This window comes from Dendrobates tinctorius, unplaced genomic scaffold, assembly GCF_039654945.1.
Source record: "Dendrobates tinctorius isolate UK_male_01 unplaced genomic scaffold, ASM3965494v1 ptg000020l, whole genome shotgun sequence".
Taxonomy (NCBI): domain Eukaryota; kingdom Metazoa; phylum Chordata; class Amphibia; order Anura; family Dendrobatidae; genus Dendrobates; species Dendrobates tinctorius.
Window position 1 is genome coordinate 36,426,696 of NW_027361688.1, and position 23,556 is coordinate 36,450,251.

Sequence of the window (23,556 nt, forward strand, 5' to 3'; positions counted from 1 at the left end):
TGTTGTTTCTGACTTGTGGTTTGTGACCATGCAACTTGGACATGTTAAGCACACTGAAGCCTGTCAAACTGTGTGGTTGAACCCGCAATGCAAAACCACAGCAGTACACAATATATTTTCTGCATGCCATAGACAACCACATGTTCAGGCAGTAACCGGGTTTGCGCCTGATTTACTCTGCCGATACTGTACGGTATTAGATATTATGTTGCATAGAAGATTCTACATCAGTTGCGGCGGATTTCTAGAGTCTCTGCATATCATCATTATTAAAACAAATAATCTAAAAAAATACTATACATGACAAACAAATACCACAAACCAATTTTTGGGATATTTTTAATGGAAGCAAGTTGTAATTGGCACATGGAAAAGAAAAAAAACCAATAAAGTACTAGAACTCTACCAGGCATTTAGGTAAATGATTCATAGTTTGGCAGTGTTGGCAAACCTACTGAGGTAGCCATCTTTTACAGGCCAAAACAATTTCGTGGCAGATGTAAACCTACAATATATGGTTAAATCCTAAATAAACTGCGCATGTAAACTTTCTCTTCCAAAAATATAGTATTAGTACATTTAGTAATGGTGACCTGTCGGTACCCGTACAGGCGGAGCGAATGGACACAAGAAAGATCAGTAAAGCTCAGGAGCAGACGGCGGTTCAGAAGACTGATAGTATTAGATACAGGTTACCCGATTTGCAGTTATAGTTTTCGGATAGGAAAAAACAAAAATGTGTCCAGCACTTTATGTGGCAGTTCTTATTGTGCTTGAATTATGGCTTGAGCCTATATCTGGTGGTAAAGGATGGTCTGTATATGGTGGCACGGTCTGACCTGTATGACATGGTCTGTATGTTACATGACATGATCTTCTCTCTAGAAACTTAGTACTTGAATGTATGTAGATTTATGCTATGAAATGTTTTTCCCCATGTATGACATGTTATGATAGCTGATGTACATGATCTATGGTATACATGATGAATTAGAAAAATCGGTTGCATAATGATTGTGCACCTTATTGTAAATCCCTGTTTGTAATAATATCCCTATACATTGTTGGTCCTAATTTTATAAGTTTTCTAACAATTTTCTTCATTATAAAAAAGTAAAAAAAAAACATCCTGAGTTAGCAGCATTAGCGTAAAGTCTCTAAATCCAGGGAAGCAGGAGACGTCACCGCAGTTATCAGGACTTTACAGACGATCCCACTTCTTAGCGGCAGCGATCTTCCAAGCATCAATGCAATGGGCAAGCACAATCCGCTCAGGAAAATCATCTTCCATTTCCGGGAAAGAGACATTTTTGGCATCAAGAAGAGGTCCTAGCACATCCCGGAGTCTGCAACCACAAGTGTGAGACAGTTTACACGAGTAGTGAAACACAGGGGGCAAAATGTTATTACAGGTACATTTCTTTAAAGAAAAAAGTTGCAGGTGGGTCTATGTGATAACAAAACTATGAAGAGGAGGATGAATGAACTCATGGAGATCAACATCCGACACTGCGGAGACACCATCACGTGTTTCTCAACGCAGTGATTCTAGAGCAATGCCCCCATCCCTTATGGGAAATATGTAAAACATGCAAAACAGAAGCAGCGGAGACACCATCACGTGTTTCTCAACGCAAGCAATGACCAGCCAGGTCTTTGCCCGGGAAGGAACAACCACGGGAAGGGCAGTCACCAATGAAGGAAACCACCTATGCCAAAACATGGTATCCATCCACATACAGCTGTTTCGGGGTATTGCCCCTCATCAGTGTGGAGTAGGAAACTGGCTGGTAGGAGCAATGCCTAGTAAAAAGACTATGACTATGACCTGGCTGGTCATTGCTTGCGTTGAGAAACACGTGATGGTGTCTCCGCGGCTTCTGTTTTGTATGTGATAACAAAAACCTAACACATTTACTTTTTAAATTAGCTGCAGTCCCTGGACTTCCCTGCAGTTTCCTTCCCAAAAAAGCTGAATATTTGGAGCCTCTTGCAGGAAGACGTTTAAAATGGTGACACATAATTGGCCATTTCTATATCATCATTATAATACATTTAGCGTGCGCAGAATATGGGAAAGCTCCCGCTGCACATGCCGACCATATACATAGATCCCTGAGATGTGCCACACAAGTGATCTTTTGCTGTATGCGCCATATACTTTATGGAAATCAATGGGCGACAAGTGCCACATAACCTATAAAGTAGCAAACGCAGTCTTCTATTTGCAATATGCTTTTCAGAATGGTTTCGATGTACAGAAGTGTGAAGAGTTGCCCTTGATCTAAAGACTATTGGACGTAGAGCGGAATCCACGTCTCCAAGGGATGCAGACTTTTTCCAACACGGAGCACCAGTTACCTCAATCTTATTGTTATGTTCTATTAAAGATTTGAGGTAGGCGGGGGGGGGGGGGGGGGGGAGATGAGGGCGTGAACACTTCTGCTCATTCGGGGGGGGGGGGGGACAATAAGTCACATGTTTAGTGATGAGCTGGGGCAGAGATGTCTAGGGGCAAGGATCTATTTCTGAGGACCTGGTATCCAAGTATGGCTGGCCTATGGCGTTTGGAGATTGGTTGCCGGCTGGGCTGGATACGCCTACCACGGTTGTGGGATCTGTCATCTGGATTTGAGGAACATTCTTAAGGACTGTTGCTGCTGGATACATGTGCTTCGGTGGGGTTATTTGTTGTCTGGATGAGTGTGGACTGTGACTACAGACTATATTGGCAGGAGATACGAAATCTGTGGGCCAACTAAGAGTTGGAAGACAGGGAGTATCGCCTAGTACAGTGGCAGAGGAACTACTGGCCCCGGGGATGGGATCTTGTGGAGTGGGAGAAATGTATTTTGGCCATCTACCCAGAGTTGTTGTAAAACCATGGACTTAAGGAATACAAAATAGTTGCATCGTTAACCTTCCTAAGTGTTTATTACAACCCACAACCTCAGATCTTCATAACCCATGTTGAGCGGTTAAAAAACATTGTGAACAGAGTCTTAGATAGCTGTCTGTTAGATGGCTGTTCAGTCATTAGCCATCTGCCTTCTATCAGCAGATAAACTTGCCTTTTTGGCTTGGTTGGACATGTGTATTTTAAGGGTATGTGCACACATAGTTTTTTGGCTCTGCGGATTTTGTAGAGAAAACCGCAGGAAAAAAGTCCTGCGTTTTATCTGCGGTTTTGCCCTGCGGTTTTACACCTCATAATGGATGAGGTGTAAAACTGCAGCGTTTCTGCACCAAACAATTGACATGCTGCGTTTTGAAAACCACAGCAAAACCGCGCGGAAAAAAAACGCAGCATGTGCACAGCTTTTTTTTTTTTCCATTGGAAATAAAGGTACTGTACAACGCAGCAGAATCTGCTGCGTTTCCGCAGGTGCAGAAACGCTGCAGAAACCGCAAAGTGTGCACATACCCTAATGGGTAGAAGGGAAGAAAACATTACTAGAAGCTTCAGGCAGTAGCCTAGGAGGCATATACACTGGCCAATGGGGAACAAGCCTTCCTAGAAACTCCCGTTTCCTGATCATCAGCCAGCGATAACAGGCAGCCAACCACTCGAAGAAAGAGCAAAATGCTTGTTTATCAATGTGTTTAAATCTGGCTTACAAATCATCTTTCTTGGCATCACATTGAGCAGCATAAATTGCACATGTGCTGCCAAGAACTGTGAAAGTCTATGAACACACCGATCACTCTGTACGCATGGAGACTGCGGTTTGCCCATCTAATCAGGCTATTAAAGGACAATAAATGAACTTTTATGTTGAGGATCGCAGATTGTTTAGTCAGTTACAATATTCGGCTACTGAAAATGCACCTAAATCATGCAGTGATCAATTGACTAAACAGATTACTATCAAAAATGTCTATTCCTTCTTTCAAGGATTTGTTGAACTGCAGATTCAATGCTCATTTCCGTAGCTAAGCTAGCCCCCTTCCTTGTCCATGCAATGGTGATGACAGAAAAACAGGATTTTTGGGTTGCTTACCGTAAAATCTGTTTCTCGGAGCCTTCATTGGGGGACACAGAGACCATGGGTGTATGCTGCTGCCACTAGGAGGCTGACACTATGCAAATAAGAAAGTTAGCTCCTCCTCCGCAGTATACACCTCACCGACAGGAAGTAAGATATCCAGTTAGTGAGAAAGCAGTAGGAGAAACAACAGAATAGAGAATAAACAGACAACTCAACTGTAACCATAAGACACATAGCAAATAGCAGGAGTTGTAAAACATGGGAGGGTGCTGTGTCCCCCAATGAAGGCTCCGAGAAACAGGTTTTACGGTAAGCAACCCAAAAATCCTGTTTTCTCTATCGCCTCATTGGGGGACACAGAGACCATGGGACGTCCCAAAGCAGTCCCTGGGGAGGGAAAACAAATATCAATCAGGCCAGCGGACTCACCACCGCTGCCTGCAGGATCCTTTTTCCTAGGCTGGCATCCGCCGAAGCATAGGTGTGGACTCTGGAAAATTTCACACACGTGTGAAGAGATGACCAGGTTGCAGCTTTGCAAAGCTGCCGAGCAGAAGCTGTGTGATGCACCGCCTAGGAGGCACACACTGCCCGGGTAGAGTGAGCTCTAATTCCAGGAGGGACCACTCGATGCTTGACCCGGTAGGCTTCCAAAATTGCCGATCTGATCCAGCGAGCAATAGTAGCCTTGAAGGCCGGCTGACCTTTCCACGCGTTATCTGGAATGACGAAGAGGGAGTCTGTCTTCCGCAAGGGAGTCGTCCTAACAAGGTCTACTTTCATCACACTGACCAGGTCTAGCTTGTTCAAGTAACGTTCAAGAGGATGAGTTGGACCCGGACAAAAGGACAGGAGAACAATATCCTCATACAGGTGGAAAGTGGACACCACCTTAGGAAGGAAAGAGGGCGGAGGCCGCAGGACCACCTTATCCTAGTGGGGTACCAAGAAAGGGGAGCAACAAGAAAGGGCCGCCAATTCCGACACGCGCCGGATGGAGGTGATGGCCACCAGGAATGCTACCTTCCAGAAGAGAAGGGATAGAGAAACTTCCCTGAGAGGTTGGAAAGGTGGACCTTGCAGAACCTCGAGAACCAGATTAAGATCACATGGATCCACAGGAACGCGGTATGGAGGTGCCGCATGAGCCACCACTGAAGGAAGGTCTTGACCTGCGGATGGGAGGCCTATGTCTTCTGGAACAGAATGGAAAACGCCGAAACTTGACCTTTCAAAAAGCTGAGGGCAAAGCCTGCATCAAGGCCTGTCTGGAGGAACGCCAGGACAGAAGGGAATGAAAAAGGACATGGGCGGAATGTTATTGGCCTCGCACCAAGTGAAATAAGCCGTCCCCGTACGATAATAAATTTTGGAATACGAAGGCTTCCTAGCCCGGATCATGGTGTGAAAAACCCGATCCGAAGAACCAGACCGTTTCAGAACCGCGGCCTCAACAGCCATGCCGTTAAATAGAGCGGCTGAGAATTAGGGTGGCAAATCGGACCCTGAGAAAGCAGATCTGCTCTGTCTGGAAGCTTCCAGGGGGCGTCCGCGAGCAGGTTGACGACGTCCGTGAACCAAAAACTTCTGGGCCAATCCGGAGCGATGACGATGACTGGAACCCCTACCGCCTTGATTTTCTTCAACAACTTGGGAAGAAGAGGAAGGGGAGGGAAAGGGTAAGGGAGCTCGAACTGAGACCAGGGAATGGTCAGAGCATCTGCGCCCGCTGCAAGAGAATCTCGGGCCCTGGATACGAACTGTGGGACTTTGCTGTTTAGGCGATCTACCTCCGGAGTCCCCAAATGACGGGAAAGCTGATGAAAGACGTCCGGATGTAAGGACCATTCTCCCGCTGCGAGACCTCGCGGCCAAGAAAAACGGCGGCCCAGTTGTGCACGCCGGGAATGTGCACCGCAGAATTACTGGGACTGATATCTCTGCCCAGTGAACAATCTTGGGCACTTCCGCTAGAGCTGAGGAATTTCGTGTCCCCCCTTGGAGATTGACATATGCCCCCGCTGTGGCATAGTTTGTCTGAATACGGAGTGCAGACCCCTGAGCATTTCCCAGAGAACGAGAGACAGATAAATCGTCCGTATCTTGAGGACATTGATAGACTTGTGTATTGAGTCGACCACCGACGCTGAACAGCGTGATTGCGAAACACTGCACCCCAGCCCAAAGGACTGGCGTCCGTTGTCACAATGACCTGCCCAGAGAAAGAGAGAGAGGTGACGTCAACCACCAATTGAGGGATTGTTTGACACAGGGCGAAAGGTGAATTGGCCGATCCAGGGAAAGGACAGACCTGTTCTACCGAGACAGGAAGGCTTGTTGAAGCGGTCTTGAGAGAAATGGGTAAAGGGAACCGCTTCGGCCGTTGCCACCATCTTTCCCAAGACCTTCATGGCTGACCGGAAAGATGGAATCCGTGTGCTCTGCAGTGACCGTACATCTCGCCGCAGAGAGATCATTTTCTCTAGTGGAAGAAAAACCCCGGATCGAAGGGTTTCGAATAATAGGCCTAGAAACACAAGACGTAGTGTCGGAACAAGCAGGACATCGTTTGTCGACAAGCCACCCTAAATTGGACAGGGTATAGAGGGTAGACCTTGCGAGTCTGGTGAACAAACGGAACTTTGATTAGAAGGTCGTCGAGGTACGGAAAGAGGACCAGACCTCTGATCCTCAACAAGGCGATCAACGCCGCCATGATCCTTGTAAATACTCTGAGTGTGATGGTGAGACCGAACGGCAGTGCGACAAACTGGTAGAGGTCCTGGTGAAACACGAAGTGCAGGAATTTCTGATGCCCAAAAAGGATGGGCACATGCAGATAGGCATGTTGAATGTCTATTGAGCCCATGAATTCCGGCGCTTCTATGGAAGCGATTACTGAACGAAGAGACTCCATCCTGAAATGTCGTAGGCGGACCCTCCTGTTCAGTAACTTGAGGTCCAGGATGGGCCGGACCGCGCCGCCTCTTTTTTTTTTTTTTAACCACAAACAGGCTTGAATAAAACCCTGTGAAACGGTTCTGACTCGAGAACGGGGACGATCACCCCGGAACTGAGGAGGGAGGCGATGGATGCAAAAAAACCCGGAACTAAGGCAGGTGTCGTGATAGTCATGCTGATGTGGACCGTCCAGTTCTGGATCTGGATGATCTGCCCTGAGAGGAGTGAGACCGCCAGTAGGGAGTGGGCTTAAAGGAGACCTTCTTCCTATCCTGGCGTGCTTGCGGCTTTGTTGGTTGGACAAGGCTTCTGCCGTCGCGAAGCGGTGGAAAGACCGAAAGCTAAACTGACGCCTTGGAGGAGGTCTATGAGGCTTGGACTGAGGGAGAAGAGAGCTTGTACCTCCAGTGGAGTCTTTAATAATCTGGACCAGCTGGGATCCGAAAAGATGCGCTCCCTGAAAAGGCAGATTGGTAAGGGACTTTTCTGAAGACAAATCCGCCTGCCAAGCCTTGAGCCAAATTATACGCCGGATTGCAACAACGTTGCTAGACGCTTGAGCTGCGCAAGACGCGGCATCCAAGGAGGCTGAGACCAAATAATCCCCTGCATGGGAGATCTGGTTGGCTAGCTCGGCCAATCGCTCTGGTTGGGCCCTATCCAGAATGCCCTGGCGGAAATTCTCCGCCCAGGTAGCTATGGCCTTTGCTACCCAAGTGGAAGCGAAGGCAGGACTTAGCACCGTCGCAGCCGCTTCGAATGCTGACTTTGCTAAAGATTCTATGATCCTGTCGTTAGAATCTTTCAGAGACGCCACAACTGAAATCGGGAGTACCGTGTTGTTAGATAGTCTGGACACGGGAGCGTCAACAGCGGGGGAAGCCGACGTGGTCGGTGAGCTCTTGAGAAAATGGATACCGTACGCCGAGGCGCTTCCCTCATTGAAAGTGCCTGGTCGGATTTACTCTTTCCCTGGTAAGACGCTTGTCAAACTCAAGAGTGCCCGTCTGAACGAAACCTCCTGATCTGAGGATTTCGCAGGCGAGTGTCATTTCGAAGGAGTGGTTAAACGCTGCAATGAGGTTCTGAACCGTAACCTTCATGTCCGCGTCATGGTCCGAATCCAGCTCTAAAATCTCTTCGGATGGCGCGTCCGAGAACGCTTCGCCTGACTCAGGTGAGGAGGCACGGGAAGAAGACTGCTGGGACGGACTATGTGGCGAGATGGGACGAGGGGAGGATTCCGGCCGGAGAACTTGCCTGGGTTTTTTGCGACTCATGCTGGCTGGCTCAGATGGAGCCTCTTGCAACCTAGTGGATACTGAAGAAGTATCCAGGGGCAACTTATCAAGAACCGCCACTGACTGGGGAGTGGACTGACCTGAGCGAAGTTTGCGTTTGCAGAAGAACATGCAAAGAACTTGAACTAAAGTGCCCGTGGGAGCAGGGGGGCGAGCATGATCAGGCTTAGTTGTACACATAATGAGGGACAGTCACTGAAGGAATGCCGGAAGATTGGGGGACAGGGAGGAGGGTGTCAGTCTGCCGAAGCAGAACTACTCACGGTCTGTTGTCCTGTGGATAACCCCAGTACGCGATGCTGCACAGCTCGTCTGGATTTGCAGGGTCGCAGCAGAGTGCAGTGTCCGGCTGACAGTGTCTGGTTGACAGGAGAGAAAATGGCGGCCGCCTGAGAAGCACGAGAAGGAAGCGCGCTTTTCCTGATAGGATGGGCGGAGCTAACCGCCGACGCTGAACATGACTCTGCCCGCTGACAATGGTGGGCTGATCGCCGCCTCAGGGCGCCTGGGAGCAGGAGGGGAGGCGGTGGGCGGGCTTAGAACGGGCGGGAGGAAAAGCCGCCTGAGCATGAAGGAGGGGGCGTGGCCGCGACGCTGGACTAGGCCCAACACTGCCCGCTGACAATGGGGGGCTGATCGCCGCCTCAGGGCGCCTGGGAGCAGGAGGGGAGGCAGTGGGCGGGCTTAGAACGGACGGGAGGAAAAGCCGCCCGAGAATGAAGGAGGGGGCGTGGCCGCGACGCTGGACTAGGCCCAAACTGAAGCCGGGGCCTAAATTAAGTGCGGCGGCCGCCTGTCAGCAAGGGGTGGCGCGGAGGTATCGCAGCCCGAACGCTGCTGTCTGAAGCCTGGCCGAGATGAAGTAAAACGGGCTGTGGGGCACATGCGGCGGCAGTCTGGAAGCGCGGGACGGTCGCGGAGGCCTCGCAGCACCGCCACGGCGACCGCTCCTGAAGGATGTCTGAAGCTGCTGATGGAGGATGCGACTGGGGCCCTATACTTACCCTGTCCTCGGACCGTTCCATGGAAAACCTGTTGGAAAAAAGGTACCTTGAACGTCCTTGTAGAAGTATGTCCGCGCCTCATCCAAACCGATAGGCTCTGGTAGGCGAGTGGGTGGGAGACGGGAGACGAGGACCATCTGGATCGCTGACACGAACCCGTGCTGGCGGCCGCCTGAGAAGGGTGTTGGTCCTGCATCGGAGAGCTGTGAGGATACGGGGTGGCAGTACACGCCGTACTCACAGTCTCTTGTGGGACTACAGATGTGACTATTCACTCTGTATCCCTCCGAAAGATCTGAAAAGAAACGACGCACACTGAGGTAGATATGGGTCTATGAAAGACCCGTGTCCACCTCCTACTGACACTAAGCTAAACTGGATATCTTACTTCCTGTCGGTGAGGTGTATACTGTGGAGGAGGAGCTAACTTTCTTATTTGCATAGTGTCAGCCTCCTAGTGGCAGCAGCATACACCCATGGTCTCCGTGTCCCCCAATGAGGCGATAGAGAAATGAACGCTTCCCTTTGTCAAGCAAGGAATGGCATCCAAACTCTAAGGTGAGGCTGATGGCAAGCGAACAACCCCTTTAATGAATACTCTAATGTCACTTACGTCCAGGAGGGTCTGAAATCTTCGGGACTGTTTGTCTTCTTTAGTTTTATAGTGATCATCTCATGTAGTTCAAGCAAAAAGACATTTGTTCCATTTTGCTCCAGGAATATATTGAGTTGTTGTCGCCCTTCTTTGTCCAATTCTGTTTTATAAACTTCATGTACATCAGCAAAAGGGTTCTGAAAAAAGTATCAGAGATGGTTTAGTGTCCTTCATTTATTAAAGGTATTGTCTTTACTACAAGTCATCAATATCAGACTGGTGGAGGTCCGACAACCGACACCCCAACCTCTATGCTCCAGCAGTGACCACAGTGTGCTGAGTGTAACAGCGCGGCGCCATACATTTTTTAGTGGTCACTTGTGGGTACTACATCTCATCTCTCAGTGGATAGATGATGAGGTGTAATACCCTGAAAGTGGCCACTTTACAATATATGGAGCCACACAATTCCATCTTGGTGCACAGTTTACATTCGACGACTACCGGAGCAGATGAAAGCTGGTGGGTGGGGGTGCTGGGTGTTGGACGCCCACTAATCTGAAACTGGTGATCTAACAAATATCAGGTCATCAATATATCACTCCCGGACAACCCCTTTACGAAGCACTGAAAACTAAACCTTAATTAGGGATGAGCGGACCTGTGGAAGTTTGGGTTCTGGCACCCGACCCGACCTTTATTCCAAAGTTTTCTTTGAATATCAAAATTCCTTTGAAAACCATGAGGACCCGAACTTTTGATCTGGAAAATATTCTCTCTCTTTTTCTTTCCTCTGGACTTCCCCGTAATCTCCAAACATTGCAATGAACTTCCAGGAGAAGGCCGTGTTCGCTGATTAGCACCGGACTCTAACTGTCCAATACGAAACCCAAACTTTTAAGTTCAGGTTCGCTCATCTCTAATCTTAACACAAAGATACATCTTACTCTTTTAAGACGTAGAAGATGAACAGACTTCAGGGCGGTGAGTAATTGCCAGAGTGCTATGGTGTTCTTCAGGTAGCAGCGTTTCAATGCCTGCAAACAACGCAGAAGATTATGTGCAAAATGGTATTTTTTTTTCATTCACGTTGAATTATATGCTGTCAAAAATACATAATTTTAAGAATACCTCCACCTGCTACATTGTCATTAAAGTGTCACTCCAGGAAAAGAAACAAATATTCAGTATTTGGCTGCAGTCATAGATCTCTGAAAGCCCCCACAGATACTTTTCCTAAACTGGTGCAATCATAGAGGTCCCTGTTGTTCCTTACAAGGTCCTAGCTGACTCCTGCTCTTAGAAGAGGGGGATTGGCAGCCTGTTTAAAGGGAATGTGTCACCTATTTTTTCGTACATAAGCTGCAGCCACCGCCATGAGAGGCTTATCTACAGCATTCTGTAATGTTGTAGATCAGCCCCCGATGTAACCTGAAAGATAAGAAAAACGAGTTATATTATAATCACCCGGGGTCTGGTCCGATGGGTGTTGCGGTCCGGCGCCTCCCATCTTCATGCGATGACGTCCTGTTCCTTGCTGCCTGTGGCGGCTCCTGCGCAGGCGTACTTTATCTGCCCTGTTGAGGGCAGAGCAAAGTACTGCAGTGTGCAGGCGCTGGGAAAGGTCAGAGAGGTCCGGCGACTGCGCACTGCAGTACTCTGCTCTGTACTCAACAGGGCAGATAACGTACGCCTGCCCAGGGCAGGAGCCGTGACAGGCAGCAAGGAAGAGGACGTCATCGCATGAAGATGGGAGGCACCGGACCCGTACCGTGACACCCATCGGACCGGACCGCCCCCCCCCCGTGAGTATAATATAACTCGTTTTTCTTATCTTTCAGGTTACATCTGGGGCTTATCTATAGCATTACAGAATGCTGTAGATAAGCCCCTGATGGCGGTGGCTGCAGCTTATAAACGAAAAAATAGGTGACAGGTTCCCTTTAAAATGCACGATTATCGGGAAACGCTTATCCTAGGAATGCTCGATCCCGACGATCGGCCAGTGTAAATGCGCTCATAGCTGTGTGTACCTGCTCTCTGACGTGAAAAAATGGAGACACGAAGGAGTGACGGCTTTTTTATTTTTTGACTGTAGTGTTTTCTCTATCGCTTCATTGGGGAACACAGAATCCATGGATGTATGCTGCTGCCGCTAGGAGGCTGACACTATGTATAGAAAAAGGTTAGCTCATCCTCCGCAGTGTACACCCCACCGACCGGCACTAATTTCTTCAGTTTAGCTTAGTGTCAGTAGGAGGTGGACATGGGTCTTTCATTAGACCCATATCTACCTCAGTGTGCGTCGTTTTCTTTTCAGGTTCCGGAGTGATACAGAGTGAATAGTCACATCTGTAGTTCCACAAAGAGGCTATGAGTACGGCGTGTACTGCCACCCCGCATCCTCATAGCTCTCCACGGCAGGACCAAGAGCCCCGAGCACGGATGCGTGTCAGGCGATCCAGCTGGTCCTTGCCTCCGTCTCCCACCCACTCGCCCACCAGAGCCTGTCGATCTGGAAGAGACGTGGACATCCTTCTATGGAAAAAGGATCATGAGAAGAGGTAGAGGGTAAGTATGGGACCCCGGAGTGCCAAGCCCTTCCTCTCCCTGCCCTCCCTCCCATGACTCCCCGGCAGCACCTAGCCCTTTTCATTGGGCAGCCACGCTGCAGGCTCGGGTACCTTGTGGAGCGGGCGCCCTGAGTGGCATTTCCCCAGGTATCAAGGCTCCCCCATGCCCCCCTCCCCTCGGCTGCACTTATCTTATTTCAGCACGAGCAGCTGGGCGGCGGGCACAGATCCTGGTTCAGCTCAGCAGCCGGGCGGCGGGCATAGATAGCGGAGCGATCGCGCGGCTGTGCAGCGTCGCCACCCTGCACTCCCTGCATCTAATCCAGGCCCTGGCTTGAATTGGGGCCTTGTCCGGCGTTGCGGCCACGCCCCGCCTTTTCCCTTAGGAGGGCTTCTCTCCCGCCCTCTCCCTCCACGTCAGCGCTCCGGAGGCGGCGCTCAGACCCCTAGCATGCCTATCAGCAGTGGGCGGTGCCATCCTTGGCTGCAGTTAGTCCCGCCCTCCTCCCTGTCGCCTCAAGAAAGTGCGCGCTTTTTCCTTCCGGGCTCCCCTCAGGCGTCCGCCATTTTCCCCAGCCTGTCAGCCGGACTCCGTCGCCCCTTCTGTGGCCACTGCATACGGACGAGCTGTGCAGCAGCGCTCGCTGGAAGCATCCACAGGACACCGGACCGTGAGTAGCTCTGCAACTGCAGACTGACACCCTTCTCTGCCTCCTGTCCCCCAACCTTCCGGCACTGCTTCAGTGACTCCCTCACTATGTCTAACTCTAAACCTGATCGTGCTCGACCTCCAGCTTCTACTTGCACCTTAGTCAAGTTCTTTGCATGCTCTTCTTGCAAACGCAAACTTCCCTCAGGTCAGTCCACTCCCCTCTGCATCGACTGCAGCAACCCCATTCAGCCCGCCGCCCAGGAGCCCCCTATTGTTCCACGCGAGAGCGGATCTTCCATTCCTGACTGGGCTTCTTCCCTATCTCAATCCTTGGCGGATCTCACTAGGGTGTCTCAGTCCCTAGTGGCCGTTCTTGATAAGTTGCCCCTGGACACCTCTGCAGGACCCAGCAGGTCACAAGAGGTTCCATCTTAACCAGCCAGCGTGAGCCGCAAATGACCCAGGGAGGGTCTCTGGCCGGAATCCTCCCCTCGCTCCATCTCACCACATAGTCCTTCCCAGCAGTCTCCTTCCCGCGCCTCCTCACCTGAGTCAGGCGAAGCGTTCTCGGACGCACCATCCGAGGAGATTTAGAGCTGGATTCGGACCATACCGCGGACATGAAGGTTACGGTACAGAACCTCATTGCAGCGATTAACCATACTTTCGAGATCTCAGACTACCCTGCGAAACCCTCAGATCAGGAGGTTTCGTTCAGACGGGCAGAAACACCTTCCAGAGTTTTTGCTCCTCATTCTGAGTTTGCCAAGCTCCTCACCAGGGAAAGGGAAAATCCGACCAGGCGCTTTCAAAGAGGGAAGCGCCTCGGCGTGCTGTATCCATTCTCTCAAGAGCTCACCGACAACTGGTCGGCTTCTCCCTCTGTAGACGCTCCTGTGTCCAGACTATCTAACAGCACAGTCCTTCCGATTTCAGGTGTGGCAGCTTTGAAGGATTCTAACGACAGGATAATAGCATCCTTAGCAAAGTCAGTATTCGAAGCGGCTGCGACGGTGCTCAGCCCAGCCTTTGCCTCCACGCCAGGATAGGAAGAAGGTCTCCTTTAGACCCACTCCAGCCTGGCGATCTGACTCCTCCAGGTCCAGGACTGGAAGGTCCACCTCGGCATGACTATCTACAAAGTCCTGAGGCACCTTTCCAACTGGGCGGCCGACTCCTTTTCTTCAGAGACGTCAGAGACGTCTGGCTTGCCTCGGTGGAAGACGCTTGGGTCAGGGAAGTTGTATCCTCAGGATACAAGATAAGAGTTTGTTTCTCGGCCCCGGGATCGCTTCTTCGAATCCTGTCCTCCAAAAGACCCCGCCTTAGTTCCGGGCTTCTTTGCATCCATCAACTCCCTTCTCAGTTCCGGCGTGATTGTGCCTGTTCCCGAAACAGAGCGTTTCACAGGGTTTTACTCAAACCTGTATGTAGTGCCGAAAAAAGGCGGCACAGTTCCGCCCATTCTGGACCTCAAACTGCTGAACAAGAGGGTCCGCTTGCAACATTTCAGAATGGAGTCCCTTTGCTCAGTAATCGCTTCCATGGAGGCGCAGGAATTCATGTGCTCAATAGACATTCAGGATGCCTATCTGCATGTCCCCATCTTTCCAGGGCATCAGAAATTCCTGCGCTTCGCTATTCATCAGGACCACTACCAGTTTGTCGCTCTGCCATTCGGTCTCGCCACCGCGCCCAGAGTGTTTACAAAGATCATGGCGGCTTTGATGGCCCTGTTGAGGATCAGAGGTCTCGTACTCTTCCCGTACCTCGACGACATTCTAATCAAGGCTCCGTCTTTTCACCAGACTCTCCAAAGCCTTACCATCGTTCTCGACACCCTGTCCAGTTTCGGGTGGCTCGTAAACAAGAAGTCCTGCCTCGTTCCGACTCAACGCCTTGTGTTTCTAGGCTTATTGTTCGACACCCGTCGATCGAGGGTCTTTCTCCCGGAAGAGAAGTTGATCTCGCTGCGACGAGATGTTCGATCGCTATAGAGCCTGAAGCTTCCATCCTTCCGGTCAGCCATGAAAGTCTTGGGAAAGATGGTGGCGACGACCGAAGCAATCCTCTTTGCTCAATTTCACACGAGACCGCTTCAACAGGCCATTCTGTCTCGGTGGAACAGGTCCGTTCTCTCCCTGGATCATCCAATTCGCCTCTCGTCCCGGGTCAAACCGTCCCTCAATTGGTGGCTGACGTCACCTCTCATTTCCCTTGGTCGGTCATTCCTTCCGATTCACTGGAAGATTGTGACAACGGACGCCAGCCTTCTCGGCTGGGGAGCTGTGTTTCGCAATCAGACGGTTCAGGGTCGGTGGTCGTCCCAAGAGACAACTCTACCGATCAACGTCCTCGAGATACGGGCGATTTATCTGTCTCTCATTCACTGGGTAAGGCTTCTCAGGGGTCTGCCGGTCCGCATTCAGACAGACAATGCCACAGCAGTGGCATATGTCAACCACCAAGGGGGACACTGAGCTCCTCGGCTCTAGTGGAAGTGTCCAGAATTCTCTACTGGGCAGAGGCATCAGTCCCAGCGATATCCGCAGTGCACATTCCCGGCGTGGACAGCTGGGCCGCTGATTTTCTCAGCCGCGAGGGTCTCGCGGCGGGAGAGTGGTCCTTGCATCCGGACGTCTTTCATCAGCTTTGTCGTCGTTGGTGGACCCCGGACGTGGACCTGCTAGCGTCTCGACTGAACAGGAAGGTCCCACAGTTCGTATCCAGGGCCCGAGATCCTCTTGCAGTGGGCGTTGATGCTCTGACCATTCCCTGGTCGCAGTTCAAGCTCCCCTATCTGTTCCCTCCCCTTCCTCTTCTCTCCAAGCTGTTGAAGAAGGTCAAGGCGGAAGGGGTACCAGTCATCCTCATCGCTCCGGATTGGCCCAGAAGAGCTTGGTTCGTGGACATCAACAACCTTCTCACGGATGCCTCCTGTAAGCTTCCAGACAGAGCAGATCTGCTGTCTCAAGGTCCAATCTGCCACCCCAATTCTCTGCCGCTCAATTTAACGGCGTGGCTGTTGAAACCGCGGTTCTGAAGCGGTCAGGTTTTTCAGATCGGGTTATTCACACCATGATTCGGGCTAGGAAACCATAGTCTTCCAGAATTTATCGTACGTGGAAGGCCTATTTTACTTGGTGCGAGGACAATGACGTTTCGCCTATGTCCTTTTCTCTCCCTTCTATCCTGGCGTTCCTCCAGGCAGGCCTAGATGCGGGCCTTGCCCTCAGCTCTTGAAGGGTCAAATTTCGGCACTTTCCATTCTTTTTCAGAAGACGTTGGCCTCCCGTCCGCAGGTCAAAACCTTTCTTCAGGGAGTGGCTCATACCGCACCTCCGTACCGCGCTCCTGTGGATTCATGGGATCTCAATCTGGTTCTGGAGGCTCTTCAACGGTCTCCCTTTGAACCTCTCAGGGAAGTCTCCCTGTCCCTTCTCTCTGGGAAAGTAGCCTTTCTGGTGGCCATCACCTCCATCCGGCGCGTGTCGGAATTGGCAGCCCTGTCTTGTCGCCCCCCTTTCTTGGTGCTCCATCAGGACAAGGTGGTCCTGCGGCCTCCGCCTTCCTTCCTTTCTAAAATGGTGTCCACTTTCCACCTAAATGAGGACATTGTTCTCCCGTCCTTTTGTCCGGGTTCAACCCACCCTCTGGAGCGCTCCTTGAACAAGCTAGACCTGGTCAGGGCGATGAAGGTTTACCTGGCTAGGACGTCTCCCTTGCGGAAGACAGACTCTCTTTTCATCATTCCAGATGGTGCGCGGAAAGGTCAGCCGGCCTCTAAGGCTACCATTGCTCGCTGGATCAGATCGGCAATTTTGGAGGCCTACCGGGTCAAGCATCGAGTGCCCCCTCCTGGAATTAGAGCTCACTCTACCTGGGCAGTGGGTGCCTTCTGGGCGGTGCACCACAGAGCTTCTGCACAGCAGCTCTGCAAAGCGGCAACCTGGTCTTCGTTCCACACGTTTGCCAAATTTTACAAGGTCCACACCTACGCTTCGGCGGACGCCAGCCTGGGCAGAAGGATCCTGCAAGCAGCAGTGGTGAGTCCTCAGACCTAATGGAAGTTTGCTTTTTCCTCCCCAGGGACTGCTTTAGGACATCCCATGGTTTCTGTGTCCCCCAATGAAGCGATAGAGAAAACAGGATTTTTGGATTGCTTACCCTAAAATCTGTTTCTCGGAGCCTTCATTGGGGGACACAGCACCCTCCCATATTCTGCAACTCCTGTTCTTATGTTGTTTGTTGTTTACAGTTGAGTTGTCTGTTCTGTTTTCATTCTGTTTTGTTACTTCTCCTACTGCTTTCTCACTAACTGAAGAAATTAGTGCCAGTCGGTGGGGTGTATACTGCGGAGGAGGAGCTAACCTTTTTCTATACATAGTAACATAGTTATTAAGGTTGAAGGGAGACTTTAAGTCCATCTAGTTTAACCCATATCCTATCCTAACTTGCCCTAACATGTTGATCCAGAGGAAGGCAAAAAAAACCCATGTGGCAAACAGTAAGCTTCACAGTGGGGAAAAAAATTCCTTCCCGACTCCACATACGGCAATCAGACTAGCTCCCTGGATCAACGCAATATTAAGGAAACTAGTGTATATACCCTGTAATATTATACTTTTCAAGAAAGGCATCCAGTCCCTTCTTAAATTTTATTAGGGAATCACTCATTACAACATCATAAGGCAGAGAGCTCCATAGTCTCACTGCTCTTACAGTAAAGAATCCGCGTCTGTGAGTATGCTTAAACCTTCTTTCCTCCAGACGTAGAGGATGCCCCCTTGTCCCCGTCACAGATCTAAGAGTAAAAAGATCATTAGAAAGGTCTTGGTATTGTCCCCGCATATATTTATACATTGTAATAAGATCACCCCTAAGCCTTCGATTCTCCAAACTAAATAACTCCAAGTGTAATAACCTGTCTTGGTATTACAGACCCCCTAGTTCCCTAATAACCTTGGTCGCTCTTCTCTGCACCCGCTCCAGTTCAGCTATGTCTTTCTTATACACCGGAGACCAGAACTGTACACAGTATTCTAAGTGTGGTCGCACTAGTGACTTATATAGAGGTAAAATTATGTTCTCCTCCTAGTGGCAGCAGCATACACCCATGGTTTCTGTGTCCCCCAATGAAGGCTCCGAGAAACAGATTTTACGGTAAGCAACCCAAAAATCCTGTTTTTTAGGAACGAGGGAAAAATTGGTGTGCACTCAGGTCAAAAAGGCGATGTGCTGGTGGAATAGACTGTGAGAGTCCCTAAATTGCCAATTACCAATTAGAGTGTGCAGTGAATTATGACTGTGTTTTTTTAGTAAGGCATGCTATGGATATGTTATATCTTGAATACTGCAAAGTAATTTTTTGCCTTACATGGCACCAATCCCGGTACCACAGGTGGATACACAAGTCTTCTCGTAAAACTGTTACTGTATATCACACGTGTACACCACTGACCTCCAGGACATGAGCGCTGCTCTGGTCTTTCATTTGTAAGACATCCTCAATGTACTTTGTAATGGGAACTTCTGGATCTCCTCCAGACATGGACAAGAATCCCAACATGACATCAACAATGTTTATGGCCTCGCAGACATCGCTGAAGGTATTCAGATCTTTGCTGATAAAATCTATTGCGGAATTTGGTAATGAAATCTATGAAAACAGATAAATTAATTTACAGTTATAAATTATCTCTGCAAATAATTTATCATTACTGCTTACCCTTTTAATGTTGTAAAGGCCACACACTACCTGCTCAAGCTTTTTCCTTACGTCCATGAATAGGTTTTCATAGTTTCGATCTTGGGTAGATATAATTGTTGGCAGACCCTACAACATCCGCAAATAAGAAAATACATGCGTGATAAAAAAAGAATAAAGCAAAAAGGATTCATGGGTCAAATTGTAGATCTAAAACTGGGTCCACAAGATCCTCACGCTTGATGCTACAGTAGTGGTTGATAATACTCTCCTAATAATGTCACTGAGATGGGGACGGGTCACCTTAAAGTCATAGATATATTATTCTGGCATGTTAGTTATAAAGAATCTCCTGTAAAAATTAAGATTCTCTTTAGCAAAACTACAAGGAGAGGCTGTTTTAGTAAATTATTTTATTTCCCATTGAAATAATTCTGGACTATTTTAATATAATTCTGTGTAGTGTAGTGCCTCTATATTCCCACTAGAAATGTAAGAATAAGCTGACAAGTGGATGCTTTCAAACACAGACGCTTTAATAGTTTATTTTTATCAATTAAGAGTTCAGTGGTCAGTTCTCCAAGATGTTTGGAACAATCTCTCTGCCGTGTTCTTTCTAAAACTTTCTGCAAGTACAAGTGTACCGAACAGAATGGATGCTGTTTTGAAGGCAAAGGGCGGTCACCAAATATTGATTTGATTTAGATTTCGCTTTTGTTAATTGCTAAAAATAAACAATTAACATTTCTATTTTTGAAAGCATTCTTACTTTGCAGTATTTTTTCCACACCTGCCTAAAATTTTTGCACAGTACTGTACTACTGTATATGAGAAAGTTGCAGCTTTCTGGTATTTAACTATAAATTGTAGATGAACGGCGAAGGCCGAATCACTCGTAAGCAGTTCGGGTCAGGAAACCCACAGCTGGTCCAAAAATTGTAGTCTGTTCGCATGATTTTAACCGGCCTTAAAGGGAACCCATCACCCCCACAGAGCATTTTTCACTAAAAGAGCCACCTTCAGCAGCACTAAGGCTGCATTCTGTGAAGGTGGCTCTTGTATTTCTGACCCCCATTATCGCCAAAATATAGACTTTTATAAATCGTTCCTCATACCTGCATCCTGTCACAGAGGTATGGAGTGTCGCCGCCTCCCAGCTGTCCATCAACCCCTTCTACAGCGTCCCTGCACCACCTCCTTCTTTTGTATTTACCGCCGTTACATGTTGTCGAGCGCTTGTGTTGTGACAACAGTCCTCGGGCATGCGCAGTGCGCGCTGCCCGGGAGCTGAAATCAGGCTATCGCGCCTGCGTGTTTCTGCGTCCCCAGATCCCGCCCCGCAGTGTGTTATGAAGTATTCAAACTGCGGGGGCTGGGAATCTTGAGATGCAGAAACACGTAGGCGCGATAGCTTGATGGCAGTTCCCGGGCAGCGCGCACTGCGCATGCCCGAGGACTGTTGTCACAGGGCAGGCGCCCGACAACGTGTAACGGCGGAAAATACAAAAGAAGGAGGCGGTGCAGGGATGCTGTAGAGGGGGTTGATGAACAACTGGGAGGCAGCGACACTCCATACCTCTGTGGCAGGATGCAGATATGAGGAACGATTTATAAAAGTCTATATTTTGGTGTTAATGGGGGTCAGAAACACAAGAGCCACCTACACAGAATGCAGCCTTAGTGCTGCTGAAGGTGGCTCTTTTAGTGAAAAACGCCCTGGGGGGGTGACAGGTTCCCTTTAAGCTGAGTAGACACAATTTGGCCGCATGGTGACATGCCGTTTGATCAATTTTTATACTGTGGCCAAAATCCTTCAAAATGGCCATTTTTTTGGTCTTATTTTATTCCTGCTGATCCTGAGTATTCTGATTTTTTAAAATCCAGAGATATAGGACTTTTTATTTAGTGCTAGTTTTCATGGTCTCTTCAATCGGGTGCGGCTCACAGGGTAATAATGCAGAGAAGCTTAAAGACACACCCCAGAGGATCCTGTGAGCCATGCTCCCCAAAAATAGCACTATATAAAAAAGACCATACCTTTGGGCCTATGTGTTATATTTAAAAACAAACAAAAAACAACTGCATACTCAGAGGAGCACTGGAAATAAAATACATGTAAAAATTGACCACTTTAGACCTGTTGACACATTTTTCTTTTGATACCAGTACTGGCTTGTTATCTTCTATAGCTGGCGTCTGCCTCCCACTGACATGGAGCTAATGCCCCCTTCACACATAGCGAGATCGCTAGCGATCTCGCTAAAGCATCACCTATTTTGTGACACAACAGCGATATCGCTAGCGATCTCGCTACATGTGACACTTACTTCCGACCCGGCTCCTCGCTGGATATCGCGGATCGCGCGACATCGGCCTGGTCCATTTCTCGTCGTCAGCTTCCTGCTGGCGCCGACGAGTGACTCCATGGACGCGGGCGGAAGACGTCACCCTCGCTGTGTGTGACAGATAAGTGACGACCGCCGACCGCTGCTGCATCGCTGGTGAGATCTGCCTGTTTGGCAGCTCACTAGCGACCATTTAGCGATGCACCAGCGATCCTGACCGGGTCGTATCGTTGTCAGGATCGCTGGTGCATCGCTAAATGTAACGGGACCTTAAGACTGAGCTGCCTAATGTCCTAGGACTGGGTATAGGCTTGACACTTTTTTTTCACCTGGTGTCATGTCACCAGGCTGTATTATTAACAAGACAATGGCAATTCCACCAGGAACTTTCTTTAATTGCTCAGTTTTACATTTTGGAAATTAATTAACCAGAATTGAGGGGTGTAGTAGAGGAAATTAAACTGTTCTTTTTTGGTGTAGACTTATGAAATATTTACAAAGTGGAATGAAAAGTTTATTCAGAGTGGAAAAGGATTTTATAATAAGCATCATATAGCAACTAGAAACAGTAAAATGTGAGATTAGACTCAGAAATTATTATCCCGCTACTTACAATCATGGTGATCAGAGGTTTGCCTTGAAAAAATCTGCTGCCAATTTGCTGCTGGATCTTTGAAAAATCAAATTCTTGCAAAGTCTCTTTCCCGCTCTCCAGCGTGTACTGGCAATTGGATAGGATTATAGGTACAAAGTCCTTCTCCATTTCATAGTTGATGACATGCAGACTTGTTACATCCGAGGATTTAATGGAATACCTGAGGACAATGGTTAGAAAGTGAGATATATGTGGCCTCAGCTCACTCATAACCCACCCACTGAGAATACAGATGATCCGTACTTTGGCTCATTGGCGGTATATTTTCCCAGAGCGTATATAAAGCCGTTGTGCAGAGCTATGAGGTAGCTGACCAGGGCCGTGGCGCACAAGCCATTTCCTTGCCGACGGGGAAGAAGATAGGTGAATTTACTGTCCATGCTAAGGACAATGTCGCACACATCAGCTGGTAGCTTTATTTCACCTAAAACAGAAGAACAGGATGAGAAACGCTGATTTATTATCAAAAGCTATATAGAAATAAGCATTATTTCTCGGGTGCTTCATTGGGGGACACAGGAATCCATGATTGCCACAAGGAGGCTGATACTAAGAACTCCAACCTTAAGAAAAAAGTCATCTCCTCCTCCTCCTCCTGTCACTCAGGAGGCAGACACAGGACTGAAGTCTCCAGAAAGGTTTCTGTTTTTTATTTTTTATAATCTTCTTTTGTCTCCCCCAGATAGAGTAACAGAGGGGGATGGGCACCTGTTTTCCCAGCCCTAAGGACAATGGGCAGTCTGCTAGGGGTCAGCCTGTATCCTCCCCTAAGTCGGTGATCCGGTACTGGTGCGGACAGTCCTTGCTCTTCTTTTGTCTGTCTCGCCTCCCAGAGCGTGGTACATTCCATGGTGCAAAGAATGAGTAGAAAATCATCTCCTAAGGGATCAAACCTCTTAAGGATAGAGATTTTCTCCCTGCATCCTGCAGCTTGCACTAGCTCCCGGCCTACATCTTCCATGTTGCTTACTCCCTTATTTTATGCTTTTTTAAAAAAAATTATTTCTCACTACCTTTTTCAGTTTTCTCTATTCCTTCCTTGGGGTCCCTCTTAGCTCCATCGTTTCTCCAGTCCCCTTGCCCTCCTAATACCTTGGCTGGGGTCGGTGATTAAATTTTCTCACTGGCTACACTTGCAGCCTAGCTGGGCCTGGCAGGCAACACCCCCTTTTTCTTCAGCCAATCAATCTCTGGCTTGGGCTATTCTCCTGCTCTACAGCATCCCCGCCCCTCCTTCACGGGTATCACCATTTGTTCACTTCATAGCATCACCTAGTCACGTCAACAATCTCAAGCGTCATCCATGAGTATGGACTTCATTGCTATATTCCCCTGGACCATCCCCCCTCTACTCCTCAGACCAGGACTCCCAAAACTGGTAGGCTGCCTGCCCTTGGAAACTGATGCCATGGCCCCCCGGCAATATAAAGAATACCACATGCACTACCAGGATAGGTGCCTTAGTAGGTTCCCACACAATACAGCAAATAGTAATTAAAACTAGGCACTCAACTTAAGGAATAGGTTTTCTAAAATTTTAATGCAGCCAAAATTAAAACGTTTCGGCCATACACGGCCTTCAATTGCCGGCTGAGATAAGGCAAACAGGTTTGTATATAGCACATACACAGTTAGGTCCATATATATTTGGACAGAGACAACATTTTTCTAATTTTGGTTCTAGACATTATCACAATGAATTTTAAACAAAACAATTCAGATGCAGTTGAAGTTCAGACTTTCAGCTTTCATTTGAGGGTATCCACATGGTCAT

The 23,556-nt window shown here is 48.8% G+C and overlaps 1 protein-coding gene across 1 annotated transcript in view; it reads right to left on the reverse strand.

Annotated features, from left to right (window-relative positions):
- Positions 1-322: 322 nt before the first annotated feature.
- RNF213 (ring finger protein 213) overlaps positions 323-23,556 on the reverse strand; it is a 394,954-nt gene continuing 371,720 nt past the window's right edge. Inside the window, exons 61-67 of the mRNA XM_073568003.1 lie at positions 22,026-22,206; positions 21,741-21,942; positions 18,834-18,911; positions 18,537-18,734; positions 10,798-10,887; positions 9,869-10,047; positions 323-1,346 (exon numbers count right to left, since the gene is read on the reverse strand). Coding sequence (XP_073424104.1) covers positions 1,202-1,346; positions 9,869-10,047; positions 10,798-10,887; positions 18,537-18,734; positions 18,834-18,911; positions 21,741-21,942; positions 22,026-22,206 — 1,073 coding nt within the window. The 3' untranslated portion in view covers positions 323-1,201. The remainder of the gene's footprint in view (positions 1,347-9,868; positions 10,048-10,797; positions 10,888-18,536; positions 18,735-18,833; positions 18,912-21,740; positions 21,943-22,025; positions 22,207-23,556) is intronic.